This window comes from Odocoileus virginianus, chromosome 31 (assembly GCF_023699985.2).
Source record: "Odocoileus virginianus isolate 20LAN1187 ecotype Illinois chromosome 31, Ovbor_1.2, whole genome shotgun sequence".
In the NCBI taxonomy this organism is placed as follows: Eukaryota; Metazoa; Chordata; class Mammalia; order Artiodactyla; family Cervidae; genus Odocoileus; species Odocoileus virginianus.
In genome coordinates, this window is record NC_069704.1 from 25,028,520 (window position 1) to 25,043,977 (window position 15,458).

Genomic DNA, 15,458 nt, shown 5'->3' on the forward strand with positions numbered 1-15,458 from the left:
GGTTAAGGTGCGGGGTCTCTTAGGGTTGGCTGGCGAACTGGGTTTGAACCCAGCCTCATCATGTGAGCTGACAACTGACTACCAGATCTGTCGCCAATTTTGGCTTCTACCCCCAGGCAGCGAAAGGCCTAAGAAAGCCAGACGTGGCATTGCTTTGGGGATATCAACTAAGAGGACGTCAAGGCTGACCCTTACAGGATCGTTTCTCTCCCCTGCCCCAGAATCTATCACGTGAGGACTTATTTTTGAAAGATGGTTCTAGGCATCACAGAGATCCAACAACTCATGTCCTTGTTTTTGTTTACATCCAGCACATCACTTTGATGGTTCTGGGGCTCATTCCTGGGAAGCTTCCCGTGTCCCTGGAACTCGTTCTGACAAGCATTCTCTTCAAACAGACTGTCTCCACAACCAACACAGTTTCTAAACCATAAGTCAGTCAGTCTAGAGCAGCTTCACATTTACATTTTCAAAAATACACAAATCTAGAGAATCCTCATTCTAAACTTTTATCTTTAAAAAAACACTATAAAATGAGTCTGCTTAGATATCTGAGTTGCTATCCTTTAAACCTCCTGAAGAAACAACTGAGAGACAACCCTGTGCTTTGAATCTGTGTTTGCCAATTAGTGGGATACACAATTAATTCTGGAGTCTGTGGCTAGTATTTTAAAAGATGATTAGAATGGAACAGAGGATGTCAGCATGCATGGTTTATATTAAGGCTGGAACCAAGTTTTTTCTTTAATGAAATAAAACTGAAGGGAAAAATTAGCTTGCACTGCCTTTGTTAAAGCAAATGCTGCTTCCTGTAACCCATTTCAGTTCTATGAAGCAGATATATATGTATACTAAGTCATGATGTAAAGTATACTGTATACTATGGGTTGTGGTCAGAAAGTTCAAGAAGTTCTGCTTTAAATGGCATAGGGAGCTTTTCCAATGAGAGATACAAACAAGTTCAAAACATGTGCCCACTGGACCAAGATAGCACCTTCCAGGATCTCGGAGTCCCATTACTGCCCTTCCATTTCTCACTGGACACCTGACCCTGTCCTCAGGGGTCTCTGTAGCCATGGGCCAGGCCGGTTAGACCTTAGACCCTCCAGACTGAGGGTGAAAGACAAAGCCAGGGTCAAAGTGGACTTAGAAGAACATTCAGTGACACCTGCATGAGTTTCCCCCTGGGGTCCTCCTTTGTACCCTCACAGGGCAGTGCTTTGCCAGCCTCTTTGCAAATCCCTCCAGAATCTACAGGAAGCCCACATCAGGGATCAGCCTGGGTCAAGAATCACTGTGCAGAGAACCTAGTTCTGCTTTAAACCCATACCTACCATCTTCACAAGATTCTCCTTGTTCCTTAAAGAGTTGAAGGTGAAAATGTAGGGGTTTGTGAGGAGAGCAGAGACAAGAGGGGGAAGAATTTCAGGGCCTTGGTTTAGTTCATTTTCTCACTTCTCAAGGAGTTTCCCCCAGGAAGTTCTTAACATCAACTTCTAAAATGATGGAAAACGAGTACCTTCACTCCTAAAGGATCTGAACCACTTTTCATATGGTGAAGCAGGTAAGCAAAGACCTGACTGTGCCCAGAAACCAAGGGCTGATGGGGGTCTGAGTTCAGTGCAGTGTCCCTAGGGTACCACTGATGGCCTGGAACCTCTGTGCCCATAGCTAAAATCCGGCCCGGGTACTCTGTACCCAAGCCAGGTTCCTTGTAACTCTGAGAAGGCACAAGAGCTAGGAAAGGCAGAACCAAGACTGATCATCACAGGTTCTGGCCTGGCCAGGAGGGTAGTGGAGGCAAACAAGACAACCCAGGGCTTGGGACCCGCTCCCCCGACAGAAGTCAGTGCATTGGTACACCCTAAGCAGATTGCGCTTGCTAATTTGCATATACAAATAGGAATGTTTTAAGATAAACTGCAACCCACTTCTGATAAAGGCCTCTGATTTTCTCTTGCAGGAGACATGGCACAAGAGTTCACTGGCCATGGTTGTAAGAGACAAAATACACAAATGGGGTTGAAAACACACCAGTGGGGTGACAAGCAGCTGCATGCATGCTCAACATCTCAGAACAAAGGTCTGCACTCCTACCTGTGATTCGGTTTTCAATCTCCCCCTGCATCTGGAGAGAGTCCACGTAAATGGTCCTGTTCCCAATGAAACGTGCACAGGCAATTCCCCGGTAAGGCTGGCAGAATCCATCCTCATGGTAGTCATCTCTGGGAAAAACACACGATCTGTGAGCACACTGAAATTATCCCCAATGATTTTTTTTCTCTTTTTAAATCCAGCATCTGGTGAGCTAGCCATCTTGTCCCTTGGTATCTACCTGAATAAACTGAAAATTTTTGTCCACACAAAATCCTATGTGTGCATGCTCAGTCATGTCTGACTCTTTGGGACTCCATGGACTGTAGCCCACCAGGTTCCTCTGTCCATGGGATTTCCAAGGCAAGACTATTGGAGTGGGGTGCCATTTCCTACTCCAGGGGATCTTCCCAACCCAAGGATTGAACCCATATCTCTTGTGTCTCCTGCATTGGCAGGTGAATTCTTTACCACTGCACCATCTGGGAAGCCCACAAAAACACATACACAGACATTTATAGGAGCTTAATCCATAACTGCCAAAACTTCAAGCAACCAAAATGTCCATAGTGAATGAATAAACTGTGGTACATCCAGGCAATAGAACATTACTCAGCAGTGAAAAGAAAAAAGTGATCAAGAAAAGATATGAAAAAAAAAATGGAGGCAACTTAAATGCACGTTACTAAGTGAATGAAATCAATCTGAAATGGCTGGATGCATACTGTATGATCCCAGTTCTATGACATTCTAGAAGAAACAAAATTATGGAGCAGTAAGAACATAGATGACTGCCAAAGGGTTGGTGGTGGGGGTTGGTGAATAGGTAAACAGGAGATTTTTAGGGCAGTGGATCTACTCTGCATGATACTTTAATGGTGCATACATGTCATTATACATTCGTGCAAGCCAGAGAATATGCAACACCAAGAGTCATGCTGCTACTGTTCAGCCACTTCAGTCATGTCCGACTCTTTGTGACCCAGTGGACTATAGCCCGGCCAGGCTCCTCTGTCCATGGGATTCTCCAGGCAAGAATACTGGAGTGGGTTGCTATGCCCTCCTCCAGGGGATCCTTCTGACTTCTGCTAATAATAATGTATCAGTACTGACTGGCTTATAGCTGTGGTGTTGGAGAAGACTTTCGAGAGTCCCTTGGACTGCAAGGAGATCCAATAAGTCCATTCTAAAGGAAATCAGTCCTGAATATTCATTGGGAAGGACTGATGTTGAAGCTGAAACTCCAATACTTTGGCCACCTGATGCAAAGAACTGACTCATTGGAAAAGACCCTGATGCTGGGAAAGATTGAGGGCAGGAGGAGAAAGGGATGACAGAGGATGAGATGGTTGGACGGCATCACTGACTCAATGGACATGAGTTTGAGTAAACTTCGGGAGTTGGTGATAGACAGGGAGGCCTGGCATGCTGCAGTCCATGGGGTCACAAAGAGCCGGACACGACTTAGCAACTGAACTGAACTGAACTGAACTGGCTTACAAACTGTAACAAATGCACCATACTAACATAAGATGTTACCGATTGCAGAAATTGTATGTGGAGATGGGGGGAACAAATACCTGAGCTTTCTCTATACTTTCTGTTCAATTTTTCTGTAAACTTAAAATTGACCTAAACTATAGAGCCTATTAATTAAAAAAAAAAAATCCAGCATCTCTAAGGCAGGGTGGGGTGGGGTGGGAATGGAACTAGTTGAGTATGAAGGACTAGTTGAGTATGAAAGATGGATTGAAAAACGTGAAGTATACACATGGGTGTGTACATGTTCATGCCTATGGTCAAATACACACAGAATATTAACAGCTGATGTGTTCCATCTTGGTCTTAAACTACATTGGAAACATTACACCTCTATTAACTTCCATTGTTTGCAAGCAAGGCTTCTATGAAGATGATGATCATTTGGAAACTGCGTTCTACCATTAAGCTTTAGGAGAGAATTCTTTCAAATGGAGAAAGGCAATGGAGAGGATGCCAGAGTCAGGCAGGACCTCAAAGAATTTATACAGTCAGAAGTGCTCATTACACGACAGAGGAGTGACCTCATCATTGCTCCACAGCACAGACCATGTGTGCAAATATGGGGGACAGAGAAGGAGACTCTCACAAGCACAGCCCTCCCTCTCGCCCCCCCCCCCCCAGTCCGACCTTCCCAGCCTGGAGGGAATAGCCTGCACATGTCCCTTTGGAATCTGTGCTAAATTATTTTCAGTAAAACCTGTTAGTCCTGCTTTCGGCCGATGAGATCAGTCATTCTAAGCAGATAGATGCTTTTTAAAGTAGCCCTGAGGATGCTCCAAGGAGACAGGAAAAGTGGGTTAAAGCACATGTATCAGGGCTGCCGTCCACTCTGGAGCAAATGGGGTGTTGTGCTCCCACAACAAGCTTCAGCAAGTGCCTCAGGCCTGTAATCTGCTTGTTTTCCAGCAAATCTGCAACCTGCCATAAGCCCAACACCTGTCATCCACCCTACATTGATGTAAACCATCCCCCAGTGAAATCTGGGTTGTGTCCAAATTAACCAAATGGACTTAAGAATCCCTATCTTAGCTTTCTCACAAATGGAAAGTCGAGATGCTTGTGACAGTGGAGAGAATGGGTCTGGCAGGACACAGTCTCTTCAGCCGCCTCTGGCTCTCTCCCTCGTTTGCTGTCTTCCTGAAGAAAATCTCTCTTTCAAAGAAAAGAACTTGAAGCCATAAATAATCGAAAACAGGAGATTCTGGTGTCAGTGAGAGCCAGGTGCCCTTTCTCTCAAGCTCACGGGCCATTACTTCTTTGGGTCAAGAATTCCTTAAACACCGTTTAAATAGGCAAGCACATGTGCTAACAATACACACCCAACCCACCTCTCTCTCTCTCTCTTTGTGAGCTGGCGTTAACTGCTGATTAAACTAAAACTAATGCCTACACTTGCCAAATACAGAAACACGAGGACAAGTCAACTTTGCCCTGGTGTTCGAGTTCTGTGTCACCGTTTGCAGACTGGGTTTAGGGCGCTTGCCTGCTATGCCAGGAAAAGCATTAAGATGTGCCTTTTCTTATTAACGTCAGCTCTACAGAGGATGTGAGATTTGATTTGGTTGGTCCCTTGGGTGACCCCACAAGAGCGAGTCATTTCCTTTCTCTCCTCAAGAGTCAGGGACTAGAAAGCCTGGTCTGTCACTGTGGGCTTCTCTTTGGCCACTGGTCACGTGCCCACAGGACTGGGGAAGCAACGAGGGTACAGGCAAGACATACTGAGGGCGTAAGGCATCACACCGCATCCACAGCCCACTCATTTCCATGGGCTTCTAATCTGAATGTTAAAGAATGTCCAGAAACACAAACAGAAACGTTTGGACAATGACATCCTCCAGGCTTCTGAACTTTGAGAGAACAAGTGAGACTTACTGGTCAGTCTCAAACACTTATGTCTTATCTGCACCTGGCATTGTGTGGGTCCTCTGAAGAGTGACAGAGCTGCAGAGAGTCTGTAAAACCGGTCATTCAGAGACCAAAGAAAAATGCTGATACAGAAGTTGTCTTCTATAAAATCCCTTAAACCACACCAGTGAAACAAGCATGCTCACCAAATCTCAGAACTTCAATGTGATAGAAACTCAGTTTTGGAAATCTCCTTCATTCCTGATGCCGCCAGGCACTAGTGACACAGATGAAGAGGAAACCTTTATAGCAACAAGTTCATAGTAAAGGAGGAGAGAGACAGAAATGACTACAGTCTTAGGTTAAAAAAGATTTCCCTGGTGGCTCAGATGGTAAAGCGTCTGCCTACAATGCAGGAGACCCGGGTTCGATCCCTGGGTTGGGAAGATCCCCTGGAGAAGAAAATGGCAACCCACTCCAGTACTCTTGCCTGGAAAATCCCATGGACGGAGGAGCCTGGTAGGCTACAGTCCCTGGGGCCGCAAAGAATCGGAAACGACTTTCACTTTCACTTTAGGTTAAAAACAAAAAACAAAAAACTTACTGGAAGGGAGTTGGAGGTTGGGAAGAAAAAGAAGAAGGAATCATTATACTGTGATAGAAAAGGCTTCTTCACAAAGGGGTTAGGAGATGGTAGGCCACATCAGCACCTTCCCTGTAATGGTACCTGCTAGAAACAAAAACTGGTTTGAAGAAAAGCTTAGAAGAATTCCTTGTTATAAACAGTGAATAATCTTTAAAGGAAAGTAGGCTCCTTTGAGGTTGAAAATTAATCAATACCAAAACTCAAAGGTGTAGGAAAAAAAATTGTGTAGGAAGGTAACTTTCCCCCCAATTTTTTTGTTGAAACTGGTTAAATAATTTCATAATTGTTATTGTTATTATGAGAAGGTCTGTTTGTCTGTGATAAATAGGCTTCCAACTTGAGGAAAGCAGAGGAAGCAACATCTTTAACAAAAATGCATCCTAAGCTCCATAAGCTTCAGATGACCTGCTAGTAACCTAGTAAGCTGATGTAACAAAACACTTTTCAGAAGGAGATAACAAAATCTAGAGTATAAACCACAATGTCTGGTGTACAATAAAAAATCACCCGTGAACACATGTGAAGAGATGGGAAAATATAACCTATGGTCAAGAGAAACAAACCCAGATGTTAGACTTAAAAGATCAGGACTTTAAGGAACCATAAGTATGGCAAATGATATACAAAAGAAAGTATAATGAAGATATGGGTAATCTCAGAAGAGATGGAAACTGTAAAAGAATCAACTAGAAAAACTAAGACATATAATCTCCAATAAAACATTTAAGGTATGATACTAACAACAGATTGGATAAAATTAGGAAAAAAGTTGGTCAACTTGACAGGCCAATGTAAAATTTCCAAACTGAAACAAAGAGAGACATAAAGATCTACAAAAAAATTAAATGGAGCTTTAGTAAGTTATAGGAAAGTATAGGAGATTTAACACATACAATCAAATTCCAGGAGGAGAAGGGAGATACACAGAGTTGGGGGAAAGGTTTGAAGAAATGATAGCCAAAATTTCCCCGAATTTGATTAAAATACAGTAACACCAATTAAAGAATGTAAGTGAAAAGTGAGCAGAATAAATACAAAGGAAACCATGCCTGCTGATATCACAGTCAACTTGTTAAAAACTTAGGATAAACAGAAAAGGGAGGTAATAAAAAATAGTGGCTGATTGCTCATCAGAAACAATGCAAAACAGAAGATGGGAGAATGACAGCTTCAGTGCACTAGCAGAGAAACATCAAATGTGAATCTGGAATTCCATACTTAGCAAAATCATCTTCCAAATTAAAGGACCTATTAACCAAAAGACGTAACATGAATGAAACTAATTATCAGAGTTTCAGAATATATGAACAAGAATTGACAGAACGAGAGGACAAAACAGAAAAATCCATAACTACAGTTGGAAATTTTAACACCTGTCTCTCAGCAATTAACTGAACTAGGCAAAATTCAGTGAAGAAACAACAGGAACACTAAGGACCCCCTTGACCCTCAGATATCTGCAGAACAATACACCCAATGAGACAGCATACATGCGTCAGTGTACATGGCAGTTCACCCAGGCAGGCCATATGCTTTTCATAAAGTAACTCACAATACATTTTAAAAAGTGAAACCATAAATTTCTGATTACACAGAATTAAGTTAGAAACCAATAACAAAAATACATTTACAAATTCTCCAACTATTTGGAAATTAAGTAGCACACTTCTAAATAACCTTTGTGCTCAAAAAAGAAAATGTAAGAAAAATTAAATAGTATTTTAAATGCAATAAGAAAACATAAAATGTGAGAAATGAAAATAGGATACCCCAAATTGTGGAATGTAGCTAAAACAGTAATTAAGAGAGAACTTTATAGCCTTAAATGCTTAAATTAGGTAAGAATTTACACCTTAATAAGTTGGAAAAAGAATGTCAAGTTGAGCCTGAAGTAGTTAGAAGAAAATACTAATGGTGAGAGAGGAAATCAATAAAATAGAAAACAAACAATAAAAAAAAATCAATAAAGCCAAAAGTTGATTCTTCAAAAATTAATGAAATTGCTAACACTGAGAAAAAACTGATTAAAAGAAAGCACACATTACCAACACCAGGAATGCACAAGGGGACTCACCAAAGACTTTGAAGATGTTAATGATAATAAGAAATTTATGAACAGATAAATGCACATATACAACAACTTAGAAAAAAATGATAAATGACAATATATCAAAATAAGTACAAATAGGAGTAAAAACTCAGATTAGCCCCAAATCTCTTAGAGAACTTGGAGTTATAATCAGAAACCTTCCCAAGATTAAAACTCCAGTCCAAAATAAAAGAAACTGGTGGATTCTATCTAGTATTTAAAGAAGAAACTTCAGCAATTTTATTTTATTTTTTATTTTTTGAATAATAAGCATCCCTTTATTTGCTGACGCCATTACAAAAACCGATTACATTAGCAACAAAAAGTGTTTTCTTGAGTTGAAGTCAGAGGCAGTTACTCCCCAAAATGTTAAGTAAAACAGTGTACAACATCAGTATTAAAATGTTAAATTTTACATTGTCTTTACCACTTTTGATCTTCAGCAATTTTAAATGAACTCTTTCAGAAGATAAAGACTAAGATGTACTTTCTAGTTCATCTCACAAGGCAAACATACCTAGATACAAACAGCTGACAAGTATGTTCCAAGGACATTATAGGCCTCCTGATCAAAAGAGCAACAGGATCCACTAAACACTAGCAAACTAGACTGAGCAAAATAAAAAGACAATATAGAAATGGGTAATGGGCCAAAATGGGTTAATCCAGGAGCACAAAGTTACTTCATTTAAAAAACATTTAAAAAATATTTACTGGAAACACAGAGTCAAAGAGAGAAACCATGTAAAAATTTCAGTTAATATAAAAGAGTGTTAGTCACTCGGTCCCGTCTGACTCTTTGTGACCCCATGGGCTGTAGCCCACCAGGCTCCTCCACCCATGGGATTTTGCAGGCAAGAATATTGGAGTGGGTTGCCATTTCCTTCTCCAGGGGATCTTCCCAACACAGGGACTGAACTCAGGGATCAAACCCCGGTCTCCCACATTGCAGGCAGACTCTTTACCATCTAAGCCACCAGGGAAGCCCTAATATAAAAAGGCAGTTGACAAAACCAATACTCATCCATTTTCAAAACTTTCAACAAAGAAAATAACTTTGTCATTCTAATAAAAAACATCTATGAGAAACCCACAATGAATTTCTTACTTAAGGGTGAAATAAGGAATATTTTCCCCATAGATATAAGACAAAGATATCTGCTCCTACATTTTCTACCCAACATCATTATGAAAGTCCTAACCATTACAAAAAGGAGATAGATAGAAAGAGATGGTAGATAGATAGATAAATAGCTTACAGATTAGAAATGAAGAAATAAAACTGTTTTCAGTCATAGATGACACAACAACTTACATAGAAAATTCTAATGAATATATTTAAAAACTATAAAAATTATTATGGATTTCATAAAGTCACATGATAAGGTCAATATAATCAATTATATTTTTACATTTGAGCAACAATTAGCAAATAAAATTTTTTAAAAACATTATTTACAATAACACTAAAAATAAATGGAGGAGTAGTCAAATTATAGAAAGAAAACAGAATGGTGATTGTCAAGGGCTGGGGAGGGTGGAAATGGGGGTGGTTATTGTTTAATGGATACAGAGTTTTAATTTGGAAAGATGAAAATGTTCAAGAGGGATGTGATGATGGTTGCATAACAACGCATATGTGCTCAATGCCGCTGAATTATGCACTTAATATGTTTAAAGTGCTTAGAAATAAACCTAACAAAATATGTACAAAACTTCCACACATAAAACATTGCAGAGAGAAAGGAAAGAAAATCTAAATAAACAGAAATACATACCATGTTCATAGATTGGAACACTCAGTAGTTTAAAGAAATCAAGCCTCGCAAAGTGCAATATCACCCCATGAAAATGCTAGCAGGATTTCCTCACAAACTTCCTTTTATTCCAAAATAAAAAATAACCACATAATGAGAAAATGTATCTTAACCAAGCAAGGAAAATTAACATCACCAGTAAGGGGCAAACTGATGTAATATACTTTTAGATATGATACCCTGAGAAGGAAACATCACTTATCTTATTTCAGTAAAAAATGTATAAACAGAATGTAATTGTGAGTAAACATCAGTCAAACTGAAATTTAGAGATATTCTACACAATAAACTGCTCTTCACTTATTGAAAATCTTAGTGTCATGAAAGGTCTAGGAACTATTCCAAAGTAAAGAGGACTAAGGTAGATGGTGAGGAGCCTGTATTCAGGAGCAGGGGATCTAAAGAGCATTCCTGGGACAATGAAAGATATTGGAGTATGAATGGCAACTCAGACACACTTAAGATGAAGCTGTTTTTCTGTAAGGAAACATTGTTGGTCTTGGGGAATATGCACTGAATTGTTAAAGGGCAAAGGGGTATAATGAATGCAACCTACTCTCAGATGTTTCATAAAACAATAATGGCAAACAGCTATAGAGGGAATGGTAAGCCTATGGCAAAATGACAAAAATTGGTCAACCTAGGTAAAGACATATGGGATTACTTATTACTATTCTTATAATGTTTTTACAAGTCTGAAGTTATTTCAAAATCAAAAGTTAAAAACATTCTAGTAGGCACTTTGGTAGAAATTGACAAACTAAATCTAGAACTTAAATGGAAATGTGAAGGTACTAGAGCAGCCAAAACAATCATGAAAGAGAGTAAGAATGAGGGAAGATTTCACACCTTAATTTTAAGACATATTTATCAAGACAATATAGTATTGGAATATAAGGATCGATCAATAGAACATAACAGAGAATTCCAAATGTATCTTCATATGTAGTTAAGTGATTTCAATAAATATACTAAGGTATTCAAAGAAGACAGGATAGTCTTTCCAAAAATGATGTCAGAACAACTGGATTTTTTTATGGAAAAAAACCAAACTGAAACCCATTAACTCACACCATACACAAAAATTGCTTTAAAGATGGATCACAGACTTAAACATAAAAGCTAAAATTAAAAGTGAGTAGAAGGATACAAAGGAAAGTATCTTTATAGTATTTAGATAGGCAAAAGCAAAGATTTCTTAGACATGATGCTTAAATGAAAAAAAAATAATAAATAGACTTACCAAAATTAAAATTTCCTGCTCATCAAAAGACAGCATTAAGAAAATGAAAAAGATAAACCACAAGCTGGGAGAAAACACTTTATATATGTGACAAAAGAACTCCCATTACTCAATAGGCAGACATACAACACAGTAAAAATTGGACAAAAGAACTAACAGATACTCCATAAAAGTGTGTCCTTAGAAGATGGTCCCATTTTCAGTGATTGAGGAAATGTAACTGAACCATGATGAATCATCACAACAAAAGGAACTAGAATGGCTACAATTAAATGACAATATCAAACTTTGGTAAGGATGTGGAGCAACTGAAACGCTCATATACTGCTGATGGCAGTGTAAAATAGAAAGATCACTTTGGGGAAGAGTTTGGTTATTTCTTATACAGTTTATATATACACATACCATCTGACTGAGCAATCTCATACCTTGGATTTATCCTAGAAAAATGAAAACATGTTCCCTAAAATTAAACATCCATAGCAGTTTATTTATATAATTGCTCAAAACTGGAAGGCCAAATGTTCATCAACAGGTAATAAACACATTGTAATATCTTCATACAACAGAATACTTATGAATAAAAAAGAATAAATCACAGAGAGTATCTTTCAGATGCTATATTTTATGAAAAAAGCCAGACATAAGAGTCTCCCAGGAAAATGTAAGCAGCAGAAGGCAGGATATTTTAGTTTTTGTTTGTTTTTTTTTCATTCATTGGTGGCCCCCCCAATAACTTAAACAGGGCCTGGCACATAACTGATCCTCAATATAAAATTGTTAAAAAATGAATAAATGAATTAATGATTTCCTTGAAAATTAGGCATCCTACCTTATTCCTCTCTACTTCTGAGATGAAACACAGCATCCAATTATACTGATATCATATTTGATGTGGCAAAAATGTGAACTGAGCACATTTATTCTTAAAATCAACACCAACATTCATGTCATGAAATCAAAGTCAGCAGAACCTTTCAGAAACACTGGATTTTGCAATGTCTACCCTTAACACTGGGATCACAGGAGGCAGGGACACAGTGGCTCCAACACTAAAAGTTCACTGGCAAGCAAACATTATTCTCTCCTACCATGTTCAGGGGGCTGGTCCCTCTCACATCAGCCTTGGAAGACTGGTGACTTTTGGGTGAATCTGGAGGTGAGTATGTAAAAAGTTCTCATCCATGCATAACAGGGCATATTAGCTTATGTGCTTAGTTGCTCAGTTGTGTCCAATTCTTCATGACCCCACCAGGCTCCTATCAAGAATACTGGAGTGGGTTGCCATGTCCTCCTCCAGGGGATCTTCCTAACCCCGGGATCAAACCAGGTCTCCCACATTGCAGGCGGATTCTTTACCATCTGAGCCACCAGGAAAGCCCAAGGGGATTTTCCCAACCCAGAAATTGAACCAGGGTCTTCACTGCAGGCAGATTCTTTACCAGCTGAGCTACCAGGGAAGCCCATACATGGATTCAAATGAAAACAAAGAGTTACTGGGAACATTCAATGTGCTGCTACCATCAACTGCTAATATTATCATTACTGCTAAAGCACAAATACTTTCATTTGTGTTACTATGAGATCTGAATTAAGGAGAGTGTGAGTGTATTCTCTGACCTGTGATTGGGTTTAGCCACTTACCACTAATCTTAAAATGAATTAAGTTTCTAACTTTTATTTAAGTTCTGCACTATGGGATTTAAGGGGAATTATATTTTCCAGAAAAAAAGAATCTATCACAAGAAGTCACAGAGAAAAAAATTAGGTTGACTTCTCTCCTCCTTCCAACTCAATTTGATTGCATGCTAAGTCACTTCAGTCATGTCTGACTCATGGACTATAGTCAGCCAGGCTCCCCTGTCCATAGAATTCTTTAGGCAAGAATCCTGGAGTGGGTAGCCATTACCTTCTCCAGGGGATCTTGACTCAGGGATCGAACCCAGACCTCCTGCATTGCAGGCAAATTCTTCACCATCTAAGCCACCAGGGAAGCCCTCAATTTTATTAGTTGGTGGTTTAATGCATTTAACATCAAATACTAAACGTTAGCCTTTTGTCTGAGTTAGTTTACTTTTACCAACTTGTTAGTAAGGCAGCTTGGTTTCTCCCGAAGTCATTTTTAAATTACCGGCTAGTCAGTTTGGCAGTTTCAGGGTTTTTTTAATTACTGGCTAGTCAGTAGGCAGTTTCAGGGTTTTCTTTTTTTTTTTTTAATAGTGCTATTTTCCTGTAATTAGGATAAAGTTTGAACTAGGCTTATGACAACTTCCCCAAAATAGCAATGGAAGGACTCTGAGGTACAAAATGGCTGAGTTCTGTTTAGACAGGCAAATTGTGAGGTGCCTGTGAATCATCCCCCTGGAGATGCCCACAATGGGGCCAGACTAGGGGGCCTGAGATAAAGAGATAAGTCAGATTTGGAAGTGGAGATGCCAGGGTCATGAGCATATGGATGGAGAATGGCTGAAGCCTTGGAATTACCTGCAGGTTATGAAGCAATAAGTGCTCAGGACATGGCCTCAAGGAGAATGATTTCCCAGCGGCCAGTAATTAACATCACTTTTAATTGTTCAAAAAAAAAAAACACACTTTCCTTTAAGCAGATGTTTGGTGAAGCACATTATGCAAGCACATACTTGTGGGCCATCATCAGGGTGGCCCAGGACAACCAACCAGGAAATATGAAAGCCCCGAAGCTCAGGCTTTGGGGAGCACCCCGAGACCACTGTCCTGCTACCCCATCACCTGACTTCAGTATCACTAGGCTACCCCACCACTGCATGTATGTGTCTATCATCATGAAAATAAAGCACTTTTTAAAAGAGCAGAGAGAACTGAAACCCCTACATGAAATGTGAGACACCTAGCCTCACATTAATCCCCTCGCATTACCAAAACTGCTACCTGAGTAAGCTATAATCACTCGGTCTTTGAACCTACATCTGTGGAGAAACAGCTTGTTCTTAAAGCCTTTGTTCTCCATATACACACCCGCCTCACCCTCCCTTCAAATGGATGAAAGGAAAACAATGTTTTGATGGTAATAAATCCCTTAACCTCTGAGGATTTCCACCTCACCCCTCACCTCCTTCAACACACACAGACTGATGTCCAGGCAGCTGCTGGTGTCCGTGTGTGTGGATGTGTGAGGGCAGTGGCCCAGGGAAGACAGTGATGAGCCCGGAGGGGATCATCCTTGTTCACGGTTCAGAAGCAGCGTGTCCCAACGCTGACATGCTGTACACAAGGATCAACCAGGGCTATCTGATTATTCACTGTCTCAGCTCTCCATTTGCAGGTATAGGATATGCCAGCAGGCCAATAGCAAAAGACCACTAACTACTGTGCATTTTCTCAGGAAAGGGACCAAGAGAACAGTCAGAGCATCAGATATTCCAGAGACAAAAGCAGAGGACTTATGGATAATTCTGTTTTAAGCCTACTGATGTTCCCTCTTTTTTGTCCTTGTTTTGGTTAAGTTGCAGAGATATTATAAAGGAGGTTAAACACAATCACAGTCAATGGGAAGAAAAGAATAGTGGCCACAAAAAGACAACTGCCTTCGACCATGAAGTATCTGAATGTGTTGGTCATCTGCCAACACAAAGTGAGCAGATCAACTCAGCGGCATATTAAAAGAATATGTCATTCTGACCGAATGGATTTCACTCTAGAACTGTAGTTACTCAATAATAGGAACTCTGTTATATAACATCACATTAATACGTTGAAAGCAGAAAACTACACAATCACCTCTGTATCTGAAAAAGTAACTGCCAAAATCGAACCGCCAAGCAATTCTGATAAAAATACAAACTGATAAAATTCAGATGGAAGAATAAAAGTTAACAGTCAAGATAATTTAGAAGCATTGGTGTAGTAATAGTGAAAGTCACTCAGTCATGTCTGACTTTTTGCAAACCCATGTCACATGTCCATGGAATTCTCCAGGCCAGAATACTGGAGTGGGTAGTCATTCCCTTCTCCAGGGGAATCTTCCCAACCCAGGGATCGAACCCAGGTCTCCAGAATTGCAGGTGGATTCTTTACCAGCTGAGCCGAGGTAGCTAGATTAGCCAGCTCAGGCTGCCATAACAAAATAGCACAGACTTGGATGCTTAAACACTAGACACTGATTTCTCACAGTTCTAGAGACTGAGAAGTTTAATATCAAAGTGT

The 15,458-nt window shown here is 39.9% G+C and overlaps 1 protein-coding gene and 1 non-coding gene across 4 annotated transcripts in view; one reads left to right on the forward strand and one right to left on the reverse strand.

Annotated features, from left to right (window-relative positions):
- Window positions 1–15,458, reverse strand: part of ROR2 (receptor tyrosine kinase like orphan receptor 2) — a 234,745-nt gene that overhangs the window by 10,502 nt on the left and 208,785 nt on the right. For all 3 annotated transcript variants that reach the window (XR_011484964.1, XM_070459418.1, XM_070459419.1), the window contains exon 5: window positions 2,098–2,225. Coding sequence is in view for 2 of the 3 variants with exons in the window: in XM_070459418.1 (XP_070315519.1) it covers window positions 2,098–2,225 (128 nt within the window). In the remaining variant the exon portion in view is untranslated. The remainder of the gene's footprint in view (window positions 1–2,097; window positions 2,226–15,458) is intronic.
- Window positions 5,856–5,927, forward strand: TRNAC-ACA (transfer RNA cysteine (anticodon ACA)). Its single transcript has one exon. It is a non-coding gene; the product is annotated as a tRNA-Cys (tRNA).